The sequence below is a fragment of the Mirounga leonina genome, unplaced genomic scaffold, assembly GCF_011800145.1.
Source record: "Mirounga leonina isolate KUSES-001 unplaced genomic scaffold, KU_Mleo_1.0 Mir_170, whole genome shotgun sequence".
NCBI classification, from domain to species: Eukaryota; Metazoa; Chordata; class Mammalia; order Carnivora; family Phocidae; genus Mirounga; species Mirounga leonina.
This window is the reverse complement of record NW_023270433.1, coordinates 43,491,536-43,514,248: the sequence shown is the minus strand read 5'-3', so window position 1 is coordinate 43,514,248 and position 22,713 is coordinate 43,491,536. Positions and strand designations below refer to the sequence as shown.

At 39.1% G+C, this 22,713-nt stretch overlaps 1 protein-coding gene across 1 annotated transcript in view; it reads right to left on the bottom strand.

Moving 5' to 3' along the window:
• Positions 1-774: 774 nt before the first annotated feature.
• TUSC1 (tumor suppressor candidate 1) overlaps positions 775-22,713 on the bottom strand; it is a 40,403-nt gene continuing 18,464 nt past the window's right edge. Inside the window, exon 2 of the mRNA XM_035016617.1 lies at positions 775-2,609. Within this exon, the coding sequence (XP_034872508.1) occupies positions 1,450-2,609 (1,160 nt within the window). The 3' untranslated portion in view covers positions 775-1,449. The remainder of the gene's footprint in view (positions 2,610-22,713) is intronic.

Below are 22,713 nucleotides of genomic sequence, written 5' to 3'. Positions count from 1 at the left end.
GCTTCCTGCTCAGCGGGAAGCCTGCTTCTCCCTCTCCCACTCCCCCTGCTTGTGTTCCCTCTCTCGCTTTGTCTCTCTCTGTCAAATAAATAAATAAAATATTAAAAAAAAAAAAATACAACAGCCCAGAAACAGAAAAATCACAAAACTACTTTCCCTGGTACCTTTTTTGTAATATATGTAATATATTTGAAACTTTTGGAATATGTCACAAATAAAACAAAATCTCTAACTTATGAAATAATTTCTAGCTCTAGCAAAAACTTATATTTTTTTCTTCAACTGATATTTTCCATAACTTAAACACTATATTATACCCATGATTTTTATGAGGTACAATGGTATCCTCTTTACTTAGTTGGCAAAAGTGCCTACTCAGTAAAATGCAAAAAAGTGATTTTAGAACATTCGCTGCTGAAATCAACCACTTTTTTTTTTTTTTTTTTTTTGCCAGTGAAACCACAATTGAGACTTAAATCACTGTTTGGATACTTCTGATATACAAATAATCCATAATTTCTTAAAAATTATTAAAAGAAGGCAAAGTAGCTGTGCACTGACTATGCTCTAATACCTAAAATGTAATAAAAATAAAGAAATAGTATTTAGACTAATTATTTAAAACGATCACTTACATTAAGCGAAAATGGTAGCTTACAAAGAATAACTGAAGTCAAATATAAAACATGTAAAATTTATACATGTCATGTATATTTCTTAAACATGTGTAAAAATGTCAGACACTTCAAAGAATAGTCATGGGATGTTTCTAGGTTATTTTTAATGCATCAGATTTATTTACCAATTTAAAGGATCACTTATAGGCAGATATTTTAAAAATTTCCTGGGGGTCAACAAATCAATATATTAGATGTTTAAGGACTGGAGCAGGGAGCAGACATAGCGTTCCTAAGTAATAAATATTACCTTTTTAATAAAAAGGTGGTACTTTAGTAACACTGACTCATAAAAGCGTATGTTGACCACGTAAGAGAGAATGGCTGGAGGTTTTAGGGGACTGAAGAATGAGCAACAAATTCAACCAACTCAAAATGCATTATTCATTCCTCAAAGAACCAAAACTGGAAGAAAAAAAAATAGAAGAGGTCCTCACAACACCCTGAAAAGTTCAGGCATTAGGAAGTGCTGACTGGCACCCACTTCTTGCTGTTGTAAAACCCGCCCCTCCGTTTCTAGGCCTCAACCCATGGAAACCAGCAGGGGCAAGAGGCAGGTGCCCGCACTGCGGCGGATCCAGAGGGCCCGGCAAGCTCTCAACCTCAGCCGACCCCCCACCCCCAACCCCCCTGGGACGTGCGGGATGGAAGGCGGAGGGCGCAGCGGTGCAGTCCTGCGGCGGTGGGCCCGGCGCATTGCTAGATGGGGGAGCGGCGCGCGGAGAAGGAGGGGCCGCGCGAGGCCCCGCCTCTCCCCGGCCGCCGCCTCGGGCTACAGCCAGGGCTCGGAGGGCTCCGAGTCCGGGGCGCGCAGGCCTGAGTCGGGTGCGCGCAAAGGCGGCTCGTCCTTATCGCCACGCGGGCGCGGCCCCCGCTGCTCGAGGTGCAGCTGCAGCAGGGCCCGGCGGTACATGGCCTCCAGCTTCTCGAGCCGGGCCCTCAGGGCCCTGGGGCTGCCTGGCTCGTCCTCGAGGCCGCTGCCTCTCGCCCTCCGGTTCGTGCTGGCCTCCTCGGGGCCCGGGGTGGCCCTGGCCGCCTCTGCGGCCGCCCCGTCGCCGGCCTCGCCGGGAAGCCGCAAAGCCTGACGGAAGAGACTGCGGTTCTCGCGCTTCAGCCGCCGGTTTTCGAGCCGCAGCCGGGCGTTCTCTTCGCGCAGCCGCGCGTTCTGCCGGTCCCGCTCGTCCCGCGCGCGGATGGCCTCCAGGTGGCTCGCAGCCAGGTCGGCGAACCGCTCCTCCAGCTGCTGTCGGGCGCCGCCCGCACGGCCTCGCCAGCCCACGCCGCCGCCGATGCCGCCACCGCCACGAGCCCGGCCGGGACGGCCCTGCCCGCGGCTGTCCCCACCGCCGTCCCCACCGCCGCAGCTCCCGCGCCTGGTGGTGCCACCACGCATGCGCCACATCGGTCCTGTCCCAACCGCGCCGCCAGCGCCGTGGGCCGAGGGGCCGGCGCCGAGGCGCGGACGACTTCGGGGCCCGGCGGGGCGGCCGGGGCCACAGCGGAGGCGGAGAAGAGGTGGCGGGCGGCGGCTGCTGGCTTGGGGCCAGAGGGGGCCGGGAATTTGCCCGGTCTGAGGCGTGTCTTGTCTCCTGTGGTGGAGCTGCCCCCTGGGCCTGCGATCTGCGGCCAGCTCACACACAATGCCCCCGGGGAGCGCTTTGCTGCTCAGCCCTCTGGCAGAGAGGGAGGGAAAAGCGTGTATCCCCAGCTGGGTTCTGCCGGGCGCTGGGCGCTTCCGTGCAGGCCTGGGCACTGCAGGAACCAGCCGGCCTCGCCCTGCAATCCGGCGCAACCACCAGTGGTTACCTTTCTCCTTACACGACAGCCTCAAAGCAGATAATAATAATAAAATAGTAAGTCCTGAGACAGACACGTGAGCAAGGTGAAAAGCTGTAACTGCTTCATTTAGAACCGTACGGTTTAAGCCCACCTCTAATCTCAGTAAAGCATTAGAACTGAGTACCTGTCATAAGAGCCCCGAATGGGAACCGGCGTCTCTCAAAACAATACAGGCAATTCCCAATTTGTGAATAACCAGTGCTCCACTCTGCAATTGTTTGCAACTCTATAGAAACTAGGTTATAATTAGTTGTTTTGCTCAAGCGGGTCCACAAACCTATGAAACTCAAAATGTGCTCAAGTATTCAAGAAACTGAATACTAAGTAAGTTCCAAAATTTCCGGTGACAGGTGGATACAACTCAATGAATCACATTCCTTATTTTTAAGGGATTCAATTTATAGACTAACTGGATTATTGCAAAGTAAATTAAGGAAAAGATGCTGATGCCAGAATCTGATGGGCGAGAAGGGTGGTAGCAAGAATATTTTTTAACAGGGTTCCAGAAAAGAAGGAAGAGAGAAAAGGACAGAATAGGAGAGGAAAGGAAAAAAAAAAAAAATATATATATATATATATATATATATAGGGGGATGATCCAACCAAAAGCTATCAAAAATGGCCATGGAGGGCGCCTGGGTGGCTCAGTTGGTTGAGCGACTGCCTTCGGCTCAGGTCATGATCCTGGAGTCCCGGGATCGAGTCCCGCATCGGGCTCCCTGCTGGGCAGGGAGTCTGCTTCTCCCTCTGACCCTCCTCCCTCTCATGCTCTCTGTCTCTCATTCTCTCTCTCTCAAATAAATAAATAAAATCTTAAAAAAGAAAAAAAATGGCCGTGGAAGTTATCTGTGCATAGCAATGAACTTTCACCTTATGGTTAATGGAGATGCCACTAATCTTTCAAATAGGAGGTAGAAACGATGGATATAATTTCTAAGTTGAAAGAGGATTTGAAACAACAGAATTACTAAACTGATCACTGCCAAAATTACTGATTTGTATTTAAATATACTTACAATAATATGTTAAGAATTATATGCCATAAGATGAATATTACATTATTTCTAAATATAGCAGCACAAACTTAGTAAAACTGCTTCTATCCATTATTTTTGTCAGTAGTGTGCATATGAAAATATTATTGCAAAAATAAGATGTATATGAAAATAAAATGAAAAAAAACCTTGATAGAGGAAAAATTATGGAACTGATAAAATTTAGAAGAATTATGGGGCTATAGTAATCCTTAAGAGAATATAGAAAACTATGTAAGCTCTTTTTTAGATTATTTATTTATTTATTCGACAGAGAGAGAGACAGTGCGAGAGGGAACACAAGCAGGGGGAGTGAAAGGGAGAAGCAAGCTTCCCGTGGAGCAGGGAGCCCGATGTAGGGCTCCATCCCGGGACCCTGGGATCATGACCTGAGCCGAAGGCAGACACTTAACAACTGAGCCACCCAGGCGCCCCTGTAAGCTCTTAATTAGAAAAAATACATAATACTCACCTGTGCTTTCTTTTAAGAATGGGAGTTTCTAAATAGTAAAATTATTTGCTTGCTAAAAAAGTCTCAAAGGACATAGATTGTTCTTTCCTGACTTAACATGCATTGTCCTTTAAGCCACTTACTCAAGAGAAAGAGGTAAGAATTCTCTTTTAATAAATCTGACAGTTTTATAAATTAAAAAGTAAAATATACCCACCATGGACGGGGCTGGCAGGGCCCCCGGTGTGGATCCTGACCAGAATTAAATCAATGACTGCCTTCCATTAAATAAAAATTAAAAAATAAAAAACAAAATAATATGAACTCCAAAGGGCCATTTGCACACTGTGTTTAGGAAACTCTAACCTTCACTAAGGTTATGAAATTTAGAGTAAAAGAGCAGAAAAATGCAAGTAAGTCATTTAGAGTACTTGATTTTGCTATTTCCCTGTAACTACTACTACTTCTTTTTTTAGTAAGAGGATTTTTCTTATTTAGCTTTTTTGTTTCCTCCTCTATATGTTCAATGCCTACTCTCTAATTATTGAACTTAAATTTAATTTTAAAAAAGTATTCTCCCTCCTGTCTTAGGTAAGAAAAAAGATAAGCAGATGGGTTATGATCACTGTGCTTCTTAATACAATGCTCTAAACCAACATTTTTGTAAATACTGTAGTTGAGAAAAGCTGGGTCAGCAAATTGGAGTGGAGCTGCTTTTTGCCTTACAAGTCATGCATCTATTTTAGTATTTCTCAAAACCAACTCTGATTGACAGTTGTTGAGTTAATTGCCTCCTTTCTCCCATCCTCCAAAATTTTTTTTTTCTTTCCATACATGGTAGCTGTTATACATTTCTACATGCTTGCTTGAGAAAAAGGCCCTATGATATATATAGTTTGTTTCCTGTATCCATAGTTTTCTAAGATCTTTTATTGTCATACTGTACTCATTTGACTCTCATTTCTCCATTTTGAATCACGTTTCTTACAAAATGAGTCATGCAGTAAGGTAATTTATGGCGCATTTACATTGGGACAAGTCATCCTATATCCAAAATCTCTCTGTTCCTTCTCTCCTTAAAACATCCTATAATATCTCACCAAATGAATTTTGGTTAACAACTTCATCAAGTTCAATTATATAGCAATGTTGAACTCCTTAGCCTGGAAGTTATGGCTAATCTGGATGTGCTGGGTGTTTCTCTACTTACCTTCCCATCTTTACCCTGCTGGTCTAGTCATTCTCCTACCAAGAGTCACTGAGTACTTCTGCCTTGGAGTTTTGTTATAATGTACCTTCTGTGGACTGAACTGTGTTCTCCCAAAATTCCTACATCGAAGCACTAATTACTAATGTGATGGTGTTTGGAATGAGCCTTTAGGAGGTAATTTGGTTTAGGGGAGGTTATGAAGGTGAGGCTCTCCTGATGAGTTAAGTGTCCGTAGAAGAAAAGACATCAGAAAACTTGATGTTCTGTCTCTCTCTCTTTCTCTCTCTCTGTCTCTCTCTCTCTCTCTGCTATATGAGTATACAGCCGGAAGGTAGCCATCTGCAAGCCAGGAAGAGATCCCTCACTGGCAAACTGGATCAACCAGCACCTTGATCTTGGACTTCCCAGCCTCCAGAACTATGGAAAATAAATTCCTGTTGTCTATACAGTATCTTTTTTTTCTCTCCTCACATATCTGGATTGTAAAGAATCCACCAAGACAGAGTTTATACTCTACCATTTATACATGAGTTTATATTCATACCATTTGTCTTAGATCCCCTGAATTCAAAGTATTTTCCCCCTCTTTTAAACACTGATAAAGTAGTGCCTGTTCCAGTAATTTCATGCTGAGGTCCTTCCCTGTGTTAATATTTCTTGTGCAAGTGGATCTGCAAACAGGATGTGAATTCCTAAATATATCTATTTATATAGAGAGAGATGGATATATAGAGAGAGAGGGAGAATGGGAGAGATAGGGAGAGAAAGAAAGTGAGTGATACAAATATTTCTTGAATGACTAGGATGTTGAACAAATTTATGACTTATTTTCTTATATAATCTTAAAGGAAGATTTTACCAAGTAAAACTGCTAACCATTTAATAGTCAATAAAGTTAATCTATATTATCTAGCAGACTGAGCTAACAGAAACTCACAAAGGTTTGTAGCATGCTGAAATTATTCAGACTGAAACAAGAAGGTTGGCACTGCCTTGTTAATGACTTGTCTTAATATATCGTGGGTCTTGGGGGTGCTTGGGTGGCTTAGTTGGTGGAGCATCCGACTCTTGGTTTCAGCTCAGATCATGATCTCGGGGTTGTGAGATCGAGCCCCCTCACAGGCTCCGGGCTTAGCAGGGAGTTTGAGATTCTCTTCTTCGCCCTCTCCCTCTGCCCCTCCCCTGTGGTCTCACTCTCTCTCTCTCAAATAAATAAATCTTGTAGAAAATATATAGTGGGTCTTTATAAAATAGATTTTTAAATATGTAATAAGAAGGATGGGTTTTGGAGTTAGACAGACCTGGATTTGATAAATATTGTAACTCTCCCACCCCAGAGTATTGGCCTTGGACAGCCTCCTAACAACACAGTTTCCTCAAAGCCACAGTTTCCTCATTTATACAATGAGAATAAAATAGTATCTAACTCATGGGGTTCTTGTGAGGATCTCTGAATATCTTAAAATAGAGTCAGCCAGCAAGGAGTACTCATAACAGTTGATATTATTATTTTGTAGATGTTTTATTTTATGAGATGGCCATTTATAAAATGAGTTCTCCTGAATAGCCAGCGCTATTTAAACATCCTCATTTGGGCTATTTGCTGAAGGAGCCACCCTAAATATAATATGCAGCCCCTTTGCAGATATGATTCTTCTTTCTTGATAGTTCTCATTAAGTGTTTCGGTTTTAAAAATCCATATTTTGTAAGCCCCATGTGCTGAAGACTTTGGTTAATAACATTCTGAGCTTGGTGTTTGCTAATATTCTCTCTAAAGCCCAAGCTGAACATGGTTTATTTTCTAGGAGCAGATTTATTAGGGCAATGAAGAACATGTATTGATGCTTGGTAGCATGAATATGTCTTTATTGGAATAATTACTACAGAGTTAGGAATTGGGAATATCGATCGCATTTATTTAGTCTTTTGATATGGACAAAAATATTAAAAGCCATCAAATACTAGCATTGCCCTTTGACAGCATCATTTAATTCTAGCTACAGGGAAAATTGTGACAAATAAAAGCTGCATGACTTATCTGTCTTAATTAGGATACTTTCTAAAGTGGGGGAAACACCCTCTTTCCTTCAAATATTATAAAAGCACTAGCCAGATTAATAAAAGAGAGAAAAAACATTATAGATTAACAAAAAGTAATGTAGATAAGAGCAAAAGGTATCTACACAGGATACTTGACCAAAGTAAGAGTCCAAAATAGACTTTTTTTTTTTTTTTTTAATAGGCTCCATGCCCAGTGTCGAGCCCAGCGTGGGGCTCCAATTCATGACCCTGAGATCAAGACCCGAGCTGAGATCAAGAGTTAGATGCTTGGGGCGCCTGGGTGGCTCAGTCGTTAAGCGTGTGCCTTCAGCTCAGGTCATGATCCCAGGGTCCTGGGAGCGAGCCCTGCATCAGGCTCCCTGCTTTGCAGGAAGCCTGCTTCTCCCTCTCCCACTCCCCCTGCCTGTGTTCCCTCTCTCGCTGTGTCTCTCTCATCAAATAAATAAATAAAATCTTAAAAAAAAAAAAAAGTCAGACGCTTAACCGACTGAGCCACCCAGGCACTCCTAACATAAACTTTTTAAGATGGAAAATGCCTGGGAACTGTCTTTGTCAATTCTAAAATAGTGTTATTTCATGCTGTGTGTAGCTTAGTACAAGCCCTTAAAGAGTCTGCACCCATGTTGTCCACTAGCCACAGGTAGCTATTCAAGTTTAAATGAGTTAAAATTAAATAAAATTTAAAAACCATTCCTCAGTTATACTAGTTACATTTCAAGTTCTCAGTAGTCACATGTACCTTAGTAGCTAGCATGACTGATGGAGCAGATATAGAACATTCTCAGGATCACAGAAAGGTCTACTGGGGCAATTAGTATATCCCACTTCTTACTCTAATTATTGGTCTCAACCTTCAGAAAGTGATGTAGAAATTGATAATAGAAAAGAAAACCAAGAGACCTCTTTAGGTATTTCCAGCATTTTCTATATGTTTGATTTCATGCCAATGAAAAGAGTTTTTCTCATCAATCTTGTACACACAGGGCCATCTTATTCTCAAGCATATGTAACCTAAGATACTGATTCTGTCTCAATCTAAGTTCTCATTGAAGGTAGCAATAGGAGTTTGGGAATAATTTCTAATTAGAACTAAGTTATTCACGCGCTATTTTCAGAAGGGTGCAAAAGACAAGCAATTTAATTTTCTCCTACCACTGCCCCACAAACCCATTCTGTCAGCTATTCCTTCCATCCCCTTGGATAATATCTCAAGAAGAACCCTTAATTTGCAGTGACTTCCAAGCATTAATGAACAGTCCTCATTTTCAGATATTAAAAGTCCACTGCAATATAACTTAAAACTTCCAATGCTCATCCAGTTCATTGCTTCTCATCTCCTCACAGAAGCATCTCTGCCCATGCCCCCGATCTGGGTTAACCAGTCTGCAATGGGAAAGGAGGGTGAGAACCATGTTTAGTTTCTTCCATGCTTCACCTACTCACCCTCCTCTAGTTGCTATTTCTAGCTCCTTTGGGGCAGGAATGGAGACAAGGTAAAAGTGGGACTGGAGGAAAAGGAAGAAAAGCCATAGGTAGCTGGTGCTGCCATTTTCTGGCACTGGGTCCTCTGATGGCAGATGCCTGCATGCAAGTCTTTCTTCCCATAGGGCACCTTTGTGGGTTCTTGGACCATCCCACATTGATCCTCTGGCACAAATCATTCTCTTTTCTTCACTTCACCTCTAGGGAATCCCTACTCCTTGCTCTGGTGGTATCCCACAGGTACTCCTTTTGGAGAAGTCCTTTGGGGAAGGCTAAAGCCAGTTGTATTCCTTGCTTCCCATTAATCCAAACTCAGGAAGTATCAGTCACTCCCACTTGTCATTCTTCTCTATCATCAAAGTCATCCTCAGCTAACCTTTACCCTTCAGATATATCCAAGTAACAGTGTCCCACCAACACCAAGTCTCAAGGCCGGTTTCATCACACTCCATCTTGTGGAAGCATAAGAATATGAGTTTCTGCAGTTCAGAGTGCATTCTGCTTCAGGCCCAAATGTCAGTTTCCATTCTGTGGACTACTCCCATTATTTATCTGTAGTTCTTTTGAGGTACTTACACTTGGAATATGTAGGGAGCGAGGAATTTGGGAAAACAATGTCTGTTAGACTCTTCAAAGATATTCATACTCTTCAATCTCCTGTCTGATGATGCTGTCCTCTTATATACTGGAAAATGAACCAGTTTCCCAGCCCCAATCCCTTGATGAATGTTCTGGATACGGTTTAGCCTCTTTTAGACAAAGAGGCAACTATGCTCTATGCTTTAGTTTTGGCACTTCAGCTAAGATGAGGACACGTTCTACCACATTTCTAACAGAAAAAAATCTTTGTCCTAGTGAAGGCTGCACTTTCATTCAATCAAGTAGTAGTTATTGAAATTCTACAATGAACTAGTATTTAAAATACTTAAAATATATAAAGTGTCTAGCACACTGTAGGAACTTGAACAATGTTGCCATTATAATTATAAACTCTAAAATTACAAACTCTCAGATTATGCTGGATTCCTTTATTCTTCTCTATGTTTTCACTAAATATTTCATTCAATCCAAGACCTTATTTTTTTTCAATGCTCGTGATTTCCAAATTTATATCTCAATCCAAAAATTGTACTCTGCATTCCAGCTTCATAGGTCAATTCTCACCTGACATGTCTTGTTGACTATGTCACAGGTATTTCAAACATTTTCAAAATAAAACTCTTAATATACTGCCCTCTCTCCTAACCTGTTTTCCTTCCATACTTCCCCATCTCAGTGATTAGTGCTACCACCCATCTGGTGGTTTAAGCCAGCTGTCTTCTCTGATTCCTCCTTCTTCCTTACCATTCCCACCTCTGGTACTAGAGCCATCTCAAGCTGCTCATTTCTTTCTCTAAAAATGTCTTGATTTTTCTCAGCATCTCCTCTGAATCAGATTAGTTCAAATTACTATCATCTATCATTTGGCTCTCATGCCTCAACTGCTTTATTGGTATCAATATTTATCCTCTCAAATCAATGTTGCACAGAGCTGCCAGTATAACTCTTTGCAAACATAAATATGAATGTGCTGCTCCTCTGCTTAACCACCCCCCACCAATGGTTTCTCGTTATACTTTGGATAAAATCCAAAATCCTCATCGTGGCCTACAAATTCCTGAGTAGTCTGTGGTTCCTGCTTATTTCTTAAGACATCTATTTTTGTTGCCTCCATGTCTACTCCACTCTAGCCATGCTGGGTTCCTCTAATTCTTAGAGCTTGTCAGATTGTTTCTTGCTTTGGAGATTTTGAACATACATTTGCATTTAATTGGAACATATTCTTCCTCCACTCTGTGTGGCATGCCTTAAAAAAAAAAATCCTTTAGATCATGACTTAAATATTCTTTCCATCAAAGTTTTCCTAGATGACAACCATCTTTACTACCTATATCCCTATCTATATTCCTTCACTCTATTCATTTACTTCAGAATGTTGAAACCTAAACTATATTTTATTTTTTAATTTTCTACTAATCTGTAAGTTCCATTTTGTTTATCTATTCCACTAATTTTGTTTATCTATTCCACTGCATTTTGTTTATCTCTTCCACTGATCTGTAAGATACAAAGAAACAGAGACCACATCTGATTTATTTATCCCTTTATGCAATCTAAGATAATATAGGTGCTTAATAAATATTTGTTGAACAATGAATGAATCCAGGGATGACTGATAGTACTTTTTTCAACTTTTATAAAAATCCTTGGTTACTGAAAATGAAGTTATTGCTGAATTAATTTTTGCTAAGCTTAATTTTTCCAAATATTAGAAAAATAAAAGGACTTTGGAATTCAAATGTTGATAAACTATGGCTTAATTTAATCATATCTGCAGGAAATATCCAAATTTAGAGAGAGATTTACCAAGAAGAGACAGCAATCCATCCATCAGTAGAATTTAGTTTAGAATAAAACAAGACTTGGGACACCTGGGTGGCTCAGTCAATTGAGTGACTCTAGATTTCGGCTCAGGTCATCAATCTCACACATCTAGTGCCACATTGGGCTCTGCCCTCAACACGGAGTCTGCTTGAGATTCTTTCCTTCTCCCTCTGCTCTTCCCCCTGTGCATGCACTCTCTCTCTCTCAAACAAATAAATAGATAAAATCTTTAAAAAAAAAAAAACAAACAAGACTTGGGAGAAACAGAGTTGACTAAGCACTTTTAAAAAACCTTTGTGTTTAGGGGGGTGCCTGGGTGGCTCAGTCATTAAGCGTCTGCCTTCCGCTCAGGTCATGATCCCAGGGTGCTGGGATCAAGCCCCGCATCGGGCTCCCTGCTCAGTGGGAAGTCTGCTTCTCCCTCTCCCTCTCCCCCTGCTTGTGTTCCCTCTCACGTGGTGTCTCTCTCTGTCAAATAAATAAATAAAATCTTAAAACAAACAAACAAACAAAAAAAACACCTTTCAGTTTAAGGAACTGATTCTACATTGTTTTTCTCATCCAAAAGCAGCTGCAGTCTTAAGGCCAAAAAAAATGAAAGAAAAAAAAAAAGAAACCCACAAGCAAACAAACAAAACCACCTTGTGTGTGTGTGTGTGTGTGTATGCGTATTTAAAGATTTTATTTTTTTTTAAGTAACCTCAATGTAGGGCTTGAACTCATGACCCCAAAATCAAGAGTTGCCTGCTCCACTGACTGAGCCAGCCAGGTGCCCCCATCTTGTATATACTTCTAATCATATCCTGTATAGCTGCATTCTTCCCATGATGAAAACTGAGATAGCAGTTAAAAGGGAACTTTGGCCAACAGACCATTGGTGAGGAAGCAGCTAGAATATATTTTAGAAACAAAAAACAAAAAAAACTGCAGACTTAGAAACAGGCAAAAAATGTGGCAAATGTAGTAGGTAGAGATAATTACCTAAGTGTCCCTGAGGACACTGAGCAGATGAAATAACCCAGTCAGTCACCACTTTACAGTTACACAGAAACTATATCCAAAAGTTCACTGGGGAGGATTTACACGGAGAGAAAAATATCCGCATGAGATTGTGTAGAAGCAAAGAGTAAGAAGTGGTAGAAGAGTGTGCTCCTCAAGAGAGAATAATGGAATGGAAAGAGGATATCTAAAATGTGTGCACCTGAACTGGGGGCCACACAGGAGGAGGAAAATTAGAGGCTGGGCATCAAAAGGAATGAGATCTTGCCATTTGCAATGACGTGGATGGAACTGGAGGGTGTTGTGCTGAGCAAAATAAGTCAATCAGAGAAAGACATGTATCACATGACCTCACTGATATGAGGAATTCTTAATTGCAGGAAACAAACTGAGGGTTGCTGGAGTGGGGGTTGGGGTGGGAGGGATGGGGTGGCTGGGTGATAGACCTTGGGGAGGGTATGTGCTATGGTGAGCGCTGTGAATTGTGTAAGACTGTTGAATCACAGATCTGTACCTCTGAAACAAATAATACATTATATGTTAAAAAAAGAAGAAAGGAAGAAGGAAGAAGAAGAAGAAGAAAGCAGGAAGGGAAAAACGAAGGGGGGGAAATCGGAGGGGGAGATGAACCATGAGAGACAATGGACTCTGAAAAACAAACTGAGGGTTCTAGAGGGGAGGAGGGTGGGAGGATGGGTTAGCCTGGTGATGGGTATTGAGGAGGGCACGTTCTGCATGGAGCACTGGGTGTTATGCACAAACAATGAATCATGGAACACTACATCTAAAACTAATGATGTAATGTATGGTGATTAACATAATAAAAAAATTAGAGGCTAGGGCTATAAAATATGAGGTTGTAATTTTTCTTGAGGACATTTTGGCTATAGTGCATAGATTCTGATTTCCTAGGCTATAGCCCCGAAGGTCATAGGGGTGAAATTCAATAGGCTATTTTAAGAAATGGATAGATGGCTGAATGATCAAAATGGATAAGCTGCGGGTTGACAAATATGTGGCACAAGGACTGCCACCCCCTCCCTCTCCGATAACTGTGCCAATATCACCAATCATTTGCCCTATTTCCTGCTAAGATCGGATTTGCACTCAGTCTATAAAACTTTCTCAACACAATGCTCTAAGCTCCCCCTACTAATATGTGGGAGATCCAATTTCAATTTCTTCCACAAGCAACTGAGAAAGCAAAGAGTAGGGACTGGTCCTCACCTTTCAAGGGCAGTACTGTTTGCATACTTCTAAATTATGTGCTTTAGTGTTGTTACTGGGTATTTTAGCTGTAGCTAGGTGAAAGTGATAATAATACCTCTTTGTGCTGGGAATCCCAACTAACTTGGGATAAATCATTGAATATATTTTCCCAGATCCATAGCCTCATGAACTATCTGAAGACTCACATGAGACATTTGATTAAGTTTTAGATCTCCTACTGTTCTTCAGTGAGTGAAACACACACACACACACACATATGTGTGTGTGTGTATATATATGAAATGCAAAGGCACTGATATATGCATTTTCCTTATGCAAGTGAGAATACTTATTTCCATATACCTTTATCTTTTCATGGCATGTGGTAATAATAGAAACACGTTTATTTGTTCAAGGTAATTTGAGTTACTTATAACAAGTACAGGATAAATTATTGGTCATTTGCCTCCCTTTATTTACTTGCTACTGAGAGATATACCACAATTTGGCAAGCTCTGCAGTGTACCATTAGTGATGATCTAATGAGTGGGATGAGAGGAGCATCCCAATCACCAGTCCTACTCTCAAAGCAAGCTCTGAAACCTTTTGTTTGAAAGGATAGAAGTAATACTCTCCCCTTATTCCAGATATCAACAAACAACAAACAAAGCCGAATCTTCTCTAAAATCCTCTTAAATGTCTCAGATCAGGACTGTCAGCTGAGCCTATTGTTGCTTAGAGATTTAGAGGTTTCAGGGGAGAGTCCAAGAGAAGGAATACAGTCTGCTTTAACAGCTCTGACTTGAAAAAAAAAATTTTTTTCTCAGCCACCTCACAAGCAAGAGGCATCTGTCTAGGGATGAAACAAAGGGGTGTCAGAACAGAGCTATCTATCAGAATATGACTTAAGGGAAAAGACTATTCATATTCAGAAAAATAAAGTAATTGAAGTCCATAGAATGAAGATCAGGGCAGACCTTGTATATGCTAACTGGGATAAGTGGGCTCAGTGGGGAGTATCTGCAAGTACGAATGTGCTTCAGATTCCATTCCCAGGGAATGTACTGTTTGTTCGTTTGCTTATTTTTAAATTTAATTTATTTTGTGATAGCTCAGTAGTTCTCATTTCAGTCTCGTTTTTGTTTTTTGTTTTTCAATTTTAATGCATGTGGAGCGCTATTGCCCAAGAAGGTAGAAGGCAGGTCCATGGCCTCTAGCAGGGCTGAGGGTCCTGTGGCAACCACTCTGAGGCCCCCTGGCCAGGGTTGGGGCAGGGCTGGGAGCGACCCACAAGCAGAGTTTGCTCAGCCAGGTCAGATGGCACTGGTCCCTGCTCACACGGAATCTTACACTTTCACTAACTCTAACTTCTTGCTCCAGATACTGCTTTATATTTTAGGGAAATGGACAGTAGTTTTTCTGCTAAAAAGGCTGGAGACTCCTGGCTTAGACCCTTCTTGCCAGAGAACCTTTAGCTCCAATCAGTGATGATGAACTGGGATTGACTACTTCCTTTAAAATCCATCTTGCAGAGATTTAAGGGGAGGGAAGTGAGTTAAGTGAGATAATGTGAGTCCTGGTAGATAAAGACATCATTAGAGAAATTACAACCAAATTAAAATTCCCTGTTCTCATTTCCCACAAATGTACTTGGGTTCATGTCTCATAGGAGTTGTCCTCATTTTCCCTTTTTTTTTTTTTGAACATAATTAAATGTTTAATAGAATATTTAGAATGTTAATCCTTATTATGGTTTCAGAATACTCTTTATGTATGGCCTAATGGCAAATGATAAAAGCCAAATAAATATTTAATAATTTCCAATCAATTCCTATGTTCAGGGTTCACCTATGTATGAACTTCTCAGAAGTTCATACATATTCAGAATAAGTGGAAAATTAGTTCTCTTTCTCTTTCCTTTAGACTCTGTTTTACCATTTCTTATTCCATTGAACAGTTCCAATTCAAATCTATCTCTATCAAACTGAAACTTCTAGTTTAAGATTTCTGTTATTTCTTTTTTTTTTTAAGATTTTATTTATTTATTTGACAGAGAGAGAATGAGAGAGCACATGAGGGGGGGAGAGTCAGAGGGAGAAGCAGACTCCCTGCCAAGCAGGGAGCCCGATGCGGGACTTGATCCAGGGACTCCAGGATCATGACCTGAGCCGAAGGCAGTCAATTAACCAACTGAGCCACCCAGGCGCCCCAAGATTTCTGTTATTTCTAAGTGAAAACTACAAAAAAAGTAAGCTTATGTACAAAAAAAAAAGGAAATATATTTTAGAGCAAATGAAGAGGCATTAAACATACAAACATAAGTATGTTTCTTTTTGGCAAAAAAAATGAATCTCATCTTTACACCAAAAAAAAATCTATTTCAGCTTTATTACTCTGTATTCAAAGAAAATTCTTACATGCATTGGAAGTCTTCTGATTTGCTCCCAGCATAATCAGTATGACCTCTACTGGAACTTCTGCTGGTTTCAAATATGACAATTGTGAAAATTCTAGCAGCTTCTGATAGCATTAATTTATGAAAATGTCACTCTCTGACCTTGGCAAGTTGCAGTTCAATTTTTCAATGAACATCTAGTTCTTAGAACTTCAAGTTCCATGTTGTCACTGAAGGCCCATCAACTTGCTTTTTTGTCCCGTGTTCTGGGTCTGACATATGGCTGTATGTCAGGTACAAGGAAAAGACACGGCAAAGAAGCCAAGTCTTTTTTATTTTTATTTATTTATTTATTTTTTGAAGCCAAGTCTTTTTTAATCTAAATATATTCCTCTAGTCAATCCTTTAAACAAACAAAAAACAAACAAACAAAAAAAATCACTGCATATTGAAAGAAAATTAGTAAATCCAGTTGAAGTTCAAGTTGGTTTTTTTTTTCCTATACCAATTAAACTGATTTTGTTGTAAACAGAATTCATAGTCTTTAACCTCAGGGTGTTTACAGCAAATAGTGGTGACTGACATTTCAAATCTACCTGTAATGTATTTAGTAAACATAGTGCCGAATAGGATTCTGAACAGGCTGACTTTCTCTTACAACACTGTTGTATGTGCTTCCTTTGATTTTGGTTCCAGGCATCAGTGCTAACTGGTCTTCCTACCTGGTTATCTGAAAGCAGAAACTAACTGGGTGGGATGTACTTATAAATGAAACTGTACAGACTTTACTGAGTTCATGCTCATATTTCATTGGAGATTGAGCTATATTCTTTTTCTTATGTTTTCATGCACAATATTGACAGGTCTTACTGTCTTACCCCCAAACTGACTATTATTTAAATATAGTAGTAAGTAACACACATTATACAGTATGATCACTGTGAAAAATTCATTTTATATAAAATCTCAGAATATATACAAAAAATATGTATACAGATAGGAGTATATAACTGAAATGAAAGTTTCACAAAGTAATACTTAACCTACTACATCCGATGTCTTGATATTTGCATGTATGTGTGTGTTTGTGTCCAGAAGCAACATTTTCTGTTACAATCCACTAATATGTTGCAACTTACAGCTTTAAAAACACTGTAATAGATGCTAAGGAGTTATACTATATTATATTACTAGTAGCAAAAATGGCTCTGAAATCTAAAACATAAAACATGTTTTAATAGAAAATGTTATTAAAAATGATATTTTTTGCTGCCTGTTGTGGTCTCCTTTTATATAAGAATAGTTATTTTAATAAATACAATTTTAGTGTAAGAATGTTAATTTCAACTGAAATTTTTTTCTTTAGATTAGTATTTTAATGGAAACTTTTAAAGAGATTCAAAAGAAGAGAGTTTGAAAATTTCTTGCATTATTTCCAGAAAGGTATGGTAAAGTGGCCAGCACTTGAAGTAAGAAAGTAGGAATATGAGAAAAATGATATCTTATCAATTTCAAGGAATCTTTGGAAATGATTTGTAATTTGCTGAGTGTTTTTGTTTCAATGTTGCCTGAAGTTATAGGATTTTAGTTGTTAATTCGATGTATATAGAAAAAAATCTTACACAGACCATACATAGAAATGTATGTATGTAATGGTAGGAAAATTTTATATGGAAGGATCTCAAAATAATCATTTTGTAGAAGAAGAAACTGAGACCCAAGGAAGATTTAGTAATTGGATCAAAAGCTGGTTAGCAGAGAAATGGGCCTATATTTCATATTTCCTCATCCATAGCGCGTCATGTTTCCATCAACAACAGCAATTCCCATTCTTGCCTGATCTTAAAAATTATTTAGGATACTTACTAAAAATGAAAATTTCCAAACACTATTCCAGAAAATTGTGAGTCAGGGAATCTGGAATGAGACCCAGGAGTTTGCATTTTAATAAGCATCCTCGGTGATTTTTTTTTTTTAAGATTTTAATTTTTATTTATTTGAGAGAGAGAGCATGATCAGGAGAGAGGCAGAGGGAGAGAGAAAGGGAGAAACAGACTCTGCTGAGCAGGGAGCCTGATGTGGGGCTCTATCCCAGGACCCTGGGATCATGACCTGAGCTGAAGATAGACGTTTAACCGCCTGAGCCACCCAGGTGCCCCATCCTAGGTGATTCTCACACTGAGGCAAGTCTGGGAATCATCACCTCTGATTATTTTAATGACTGAATTATTTGTTCTTGCTACAACACAGACCAGTTGTTGCTGAAGGTAAAAATGACAGTTTCAGTTAAAGTGCAACAAACTGCTCACTATCCCATATGTATGTGAAGGAAACTAAAAAACCTTCAGTGTTTTGAATAAGCTGTTTATTTTGCCCATTTAGAAATTAGTGAAGATGTACTAAGCACAGAGATTTGAATTTAGCATAATAACAAAATGTATACTTCCCATATGTTTAAATATATATATATATGCCCTAAGGAGCTCCTGCCTCACAGTCTTGCTTCCTATAATATATCTAACCTGGTCTGAAAGACCCCGAGGACAGTCCCTTTAACAGCCTTCCCTTAACATCCCTTGATCTCTTTTGATAACTTCCACAACATTACCACTTCAGCTATGTGTCCCCTAGGTCACACCTTCTACTTTGCAGTCATCCAGAGCTACAATACATCTCAAAACTTAAACTCTGTTCTTCCAATCTCTGACTACAAATCCCCATCCTTCCAGATGCCATCCACTTTTGTCATACAGTTTATTCACTGAGAACTCCAATTTCCAACTCCCATTTTTTTGTTTTGTTTTCTTCTTGTCCTTCCCTGTACTGTACTCGAGCTACACAGGTCTCCTTTCAGATTTTTGAACACGATAAGCTCTTTTCTCTATGTGGAACATTCTTCTGCTAGCTTTCATGTGGCTACCGCTTCAAACTTCAGGTCCTAGTGATATGTTTGCACCTGAGGCATTTTTCGCAACCATCTATTTGCAGAAATCGACCACTCCCTTAGTAATTGCCTTCTTAACATCCTACTGCTACCCCTCACAGCTCTTTTAACAACATGTTAAAAGAAATATTTTATATACATATTTATTTACTTGGACTATAATAGGCTATAAATTCTATGAGGGTAAGGACCATGATTTTTTACTATTATATTTCCAGCATCCAAATAATGTCTAGGTTTTAGCAGTCAGTATGTTCACCTGGACATACATTTTTTTCACACTAAAATTGCTTCTCCCATACTCACTGTCTTAAAAAAAAGGAACATTTAGAAAGAAGATTGGGTATCTCAGAAAATACTTGGTAGAACAAGTCAACATCTAATCTGTCTCAGATGAAGATTTCAAACAATGAGAAGCACAGAGAAAAAAGATAGATGATCACGAACACCTTGTTCATCAACTAGGCAAAGCTAATGTTAAAATGTCTCAGGATGTTTAACCCCTGCAATTTATTTTAAAATACTATATTTATTTTAGTTGCTATTCCATTAGATGTTCAAATCACTTTCACCTACCCCAAACATATTGTGCAGTGACTCATCAGACATCTGTGACAAATAAACATACACAGTGTATTTTGGGAGCACCAAATATGGGTGTATGCTTTTATAGTACAACCAAAATTAAACCTGATCTGAAAAAAAGTGAATTCTTCAGCCCTGACCACCATTGTGTCATTTTCATCTTTAGAACCTACATTTCCATGGTACAATGTTCAGATCACCGCTCACCTTTAAATGCCAGATTTAATGGAAAATTGTCCCTTTTTCTGTACTACTTTGCTAGAGAAGCCCTTCTGCAATGAATGTTGAACGCCGTTAAGCCCTATTTATGGCTTTAATAGCTCTGCATTAATGAAAAAATCAGATACCCTTTATGTACCCACCTCAGGGGTTCATCTAGAAGATACTCTATTGATGTGAAAGAGAGTCAAATTGATTTCTGCTGAAGATGAGAAAGTAGTAAAAGGCTCAAACTGCATGTCGATAATGAAATGACTTGTTTTATCACAAATATTCACTGCACATGTCTGCTTCTTCTAATGGCTTTCCTCTGCTTTTCATATAGCTCAAATTCTGATGTCTAAACTGTTATGTGTATCAACAGAAAGAGGAAATGAAGAGGATCTCATAACGTTTCGGTGAAAGAGAGTTAAACGTGGAGCTTTCATTCCTGCATTTTGATTTGTGTGTTCAGGGTTATTTGGATAATTGGAAAGTATGCTTTTTCAGATGAGTTAGACTTCCTGGAACAATTAATCAGGGTCTTAATTGCTGCGTCTGTAAAAATGAGGTAAGATGTGGGAGGCTCAGAACTTTCTAGCACAAAACTGTATTTTTTTTCCCCTCTCCCCTTTAAAGTATCAGGAATTTCCAAGCTATCAACATTTGCGGAATCTGGCCATGAACAGTTTTCAAAAATAGTCTATGTTTCATTTATTTTCAAAATACTTTCCATTTCAGTAGGTTTCCATGAAGTGAACACATTTGCCATAATGGATGAATTTCATCAGGAAGCTGCTTTCACAGTGTTCTAAATGAATAGAGTAAAATCATCACAAAGATACAATCACAAGAAGTAAGCCTCTTTTAAGAAAAAAAAAATGTGCTAAAATTTAAAGCCACACCTTATTCTCCAAATTGGACAATATCCCAGGTATTTTGTTAAGAGTGAGTGAGTGCTGTAGAGAAGTCAGAGACAAACAAATTGAATCTGGAGTACAGTCAGCTGTATTAGACCCAGCTAGACTAGGTCTAGTTGCAAAAGCAAGACCACCATGGCATGGGAGCTTACAGTGAACCTGACACAAGCTAGGAGTCATGGTGCTGCCAAGGTCAAAGCAATATTGATGAAAGGGGCCTAGGGCAAGACAGAGAATGGGAGAACCAGAAACTAATGACGCAGATTCAAATATGAGATCACAAGATGAAGCCAAAGCCAACTCAAGCAAGAAGTAACAGGAAGTAGGGCAATGATAAGCTCCAGCCAGAGCATGTGAGTAGAGACAGGTATGTTTTCCTGACCATGAAGCCAAGGAAGAGATAAAAATTCAGGCAGCAAGGCATGCGGCATTTTATTTTGATTCAAATGTAAGTAGTCATCACAGTAAATGAATAAAATTAGTCACTGTCACCAGTTTGTATGTACAGACTCTTAAGAATGTTGGATAGTCCAAATACATCTGCAAGAGTGAATGAGGAAGATCTCGATGAACTGATATAGAGTAATTTTCAGGATGTATTTTTTAAGTGCAAAAGAATATAGCATGCAGCTTTTCATTAAAGAAAGAAAAGCAAATAAGAAAATATCAATATATCTGCTCATTTGTGCAAAACATAATTTAGGTAATAAAATTCAGAAACAAATAAGATGGGTTACCTGCAGGGGTGATGCAAACAGAATGGCAAGAATGGTGAAGTTCAAAGAGAAAGGGAGTTTCTTAGAGAAATTTCTCTGAATATACCTTTATGTATGGTTATCTAGCTCCAAATCATAGCAATATTTCATAAAAAGTATCAATAAATAAACTCAAACTGGATACAGGGGAAGTATTGAAAATGGAATATAAAAATAAATGAACCTAAGCCTATTACAAGTGAATAACATAGCCTCACTGAAGGGGTCAGAGAAAAATAGACTAAGTAACTTCATTAAAAAAATATTTTGAGGGGTGGTGCCTGGATGGCTCAGTCAGTTAAGCATCCAACTCTTGATTTTGGCTCAGGTCATGATCTCAGGGTCTTGCAGATCAAGCCCCACATCGAGCTCAGCACTGACCACAGAGTCTGCTGAGTTTCTCTCTCTCCCTCTCACTTTGCCCCTCCTCCTGCTCACACTTTCTGTCTCTCTCAAATAAAAAAAAAAAAAATCTTACATAAACAAATAAATATCTTGAAAGATACTATAAAGCTAAACAAAAAAATAAGAACTGTACACAAATATTATGCTCCAGTTAGTAAATTTGATTTTCACTGGGGTATGGATTAGCAATTCTGAAGCTATTTTATATAAACGTATCATATAGAAATAGATTGTGGGTAATAAGACCCAGGTTTCTTGCAGTCAAAGAAAGGAGCTACAAATAAAGAAAAAGGAAAGCTGGAATGAACTCATGCTATTGGACTATAATTGAAAATATCAGTTGGAACTCATGGATTTTGTTATAAATAATGTGAACAGATAAGAAGTAGATATAGATACATGGATTACTATTCATACAAATAGTTTCTAGGTATAACCACTCAGAAGGCCTAACAGCAATGACATCCCAGTAGTACTGAGAACACTATATGCCTAGATCTTGGTTTCTATAATTCTCAAAAAGAACAAAAAACACTTGAAAAAGCAGTTGACTCTAGGGCTGGGAAATTATTGAGGAAATACAAGATGGGTCTGGAGCAGCTCTGAGTGATGGAAAATAAGGAAGTGTTAAAAGCGAATGAATGGGGATCACAGAAGTCAATTTGAAAAAGCTCCCAACAGCCAAAGCTGGGAACATTTGAGGAAGACACTAAACAATGATAAGAAGTGGATATCAGCCCATCAAATAAATATCCATGAGTCTACATTGACAGAAGTAAATAATTGAATGCATTAACAAATAAATGGGGTAAGAGGAACATCTCTTCCTAACAGTAGAATTCCAATTAATAAATATAGGAGGAATGATAAAAATTTACCATTTGGTAAATATTTCTGTAGTAAGTATTACAGACAGGAGTCATCAATGAATGCTAAAATTAGCAGGTAAAAGTATGATGATAAACAAAATATTTGCATAGTCTCAAAGTACGTCCCCACAAAATGTTTATTAATTTCAAAAGGAAAAGTAGAAATTTTACAGTGGAAAAGCCTGTCAAAAATCAATAATTAACCTCATCTGGAATAAGACAGATTATCAATTACTAAATGTTTTCCTCAATTCT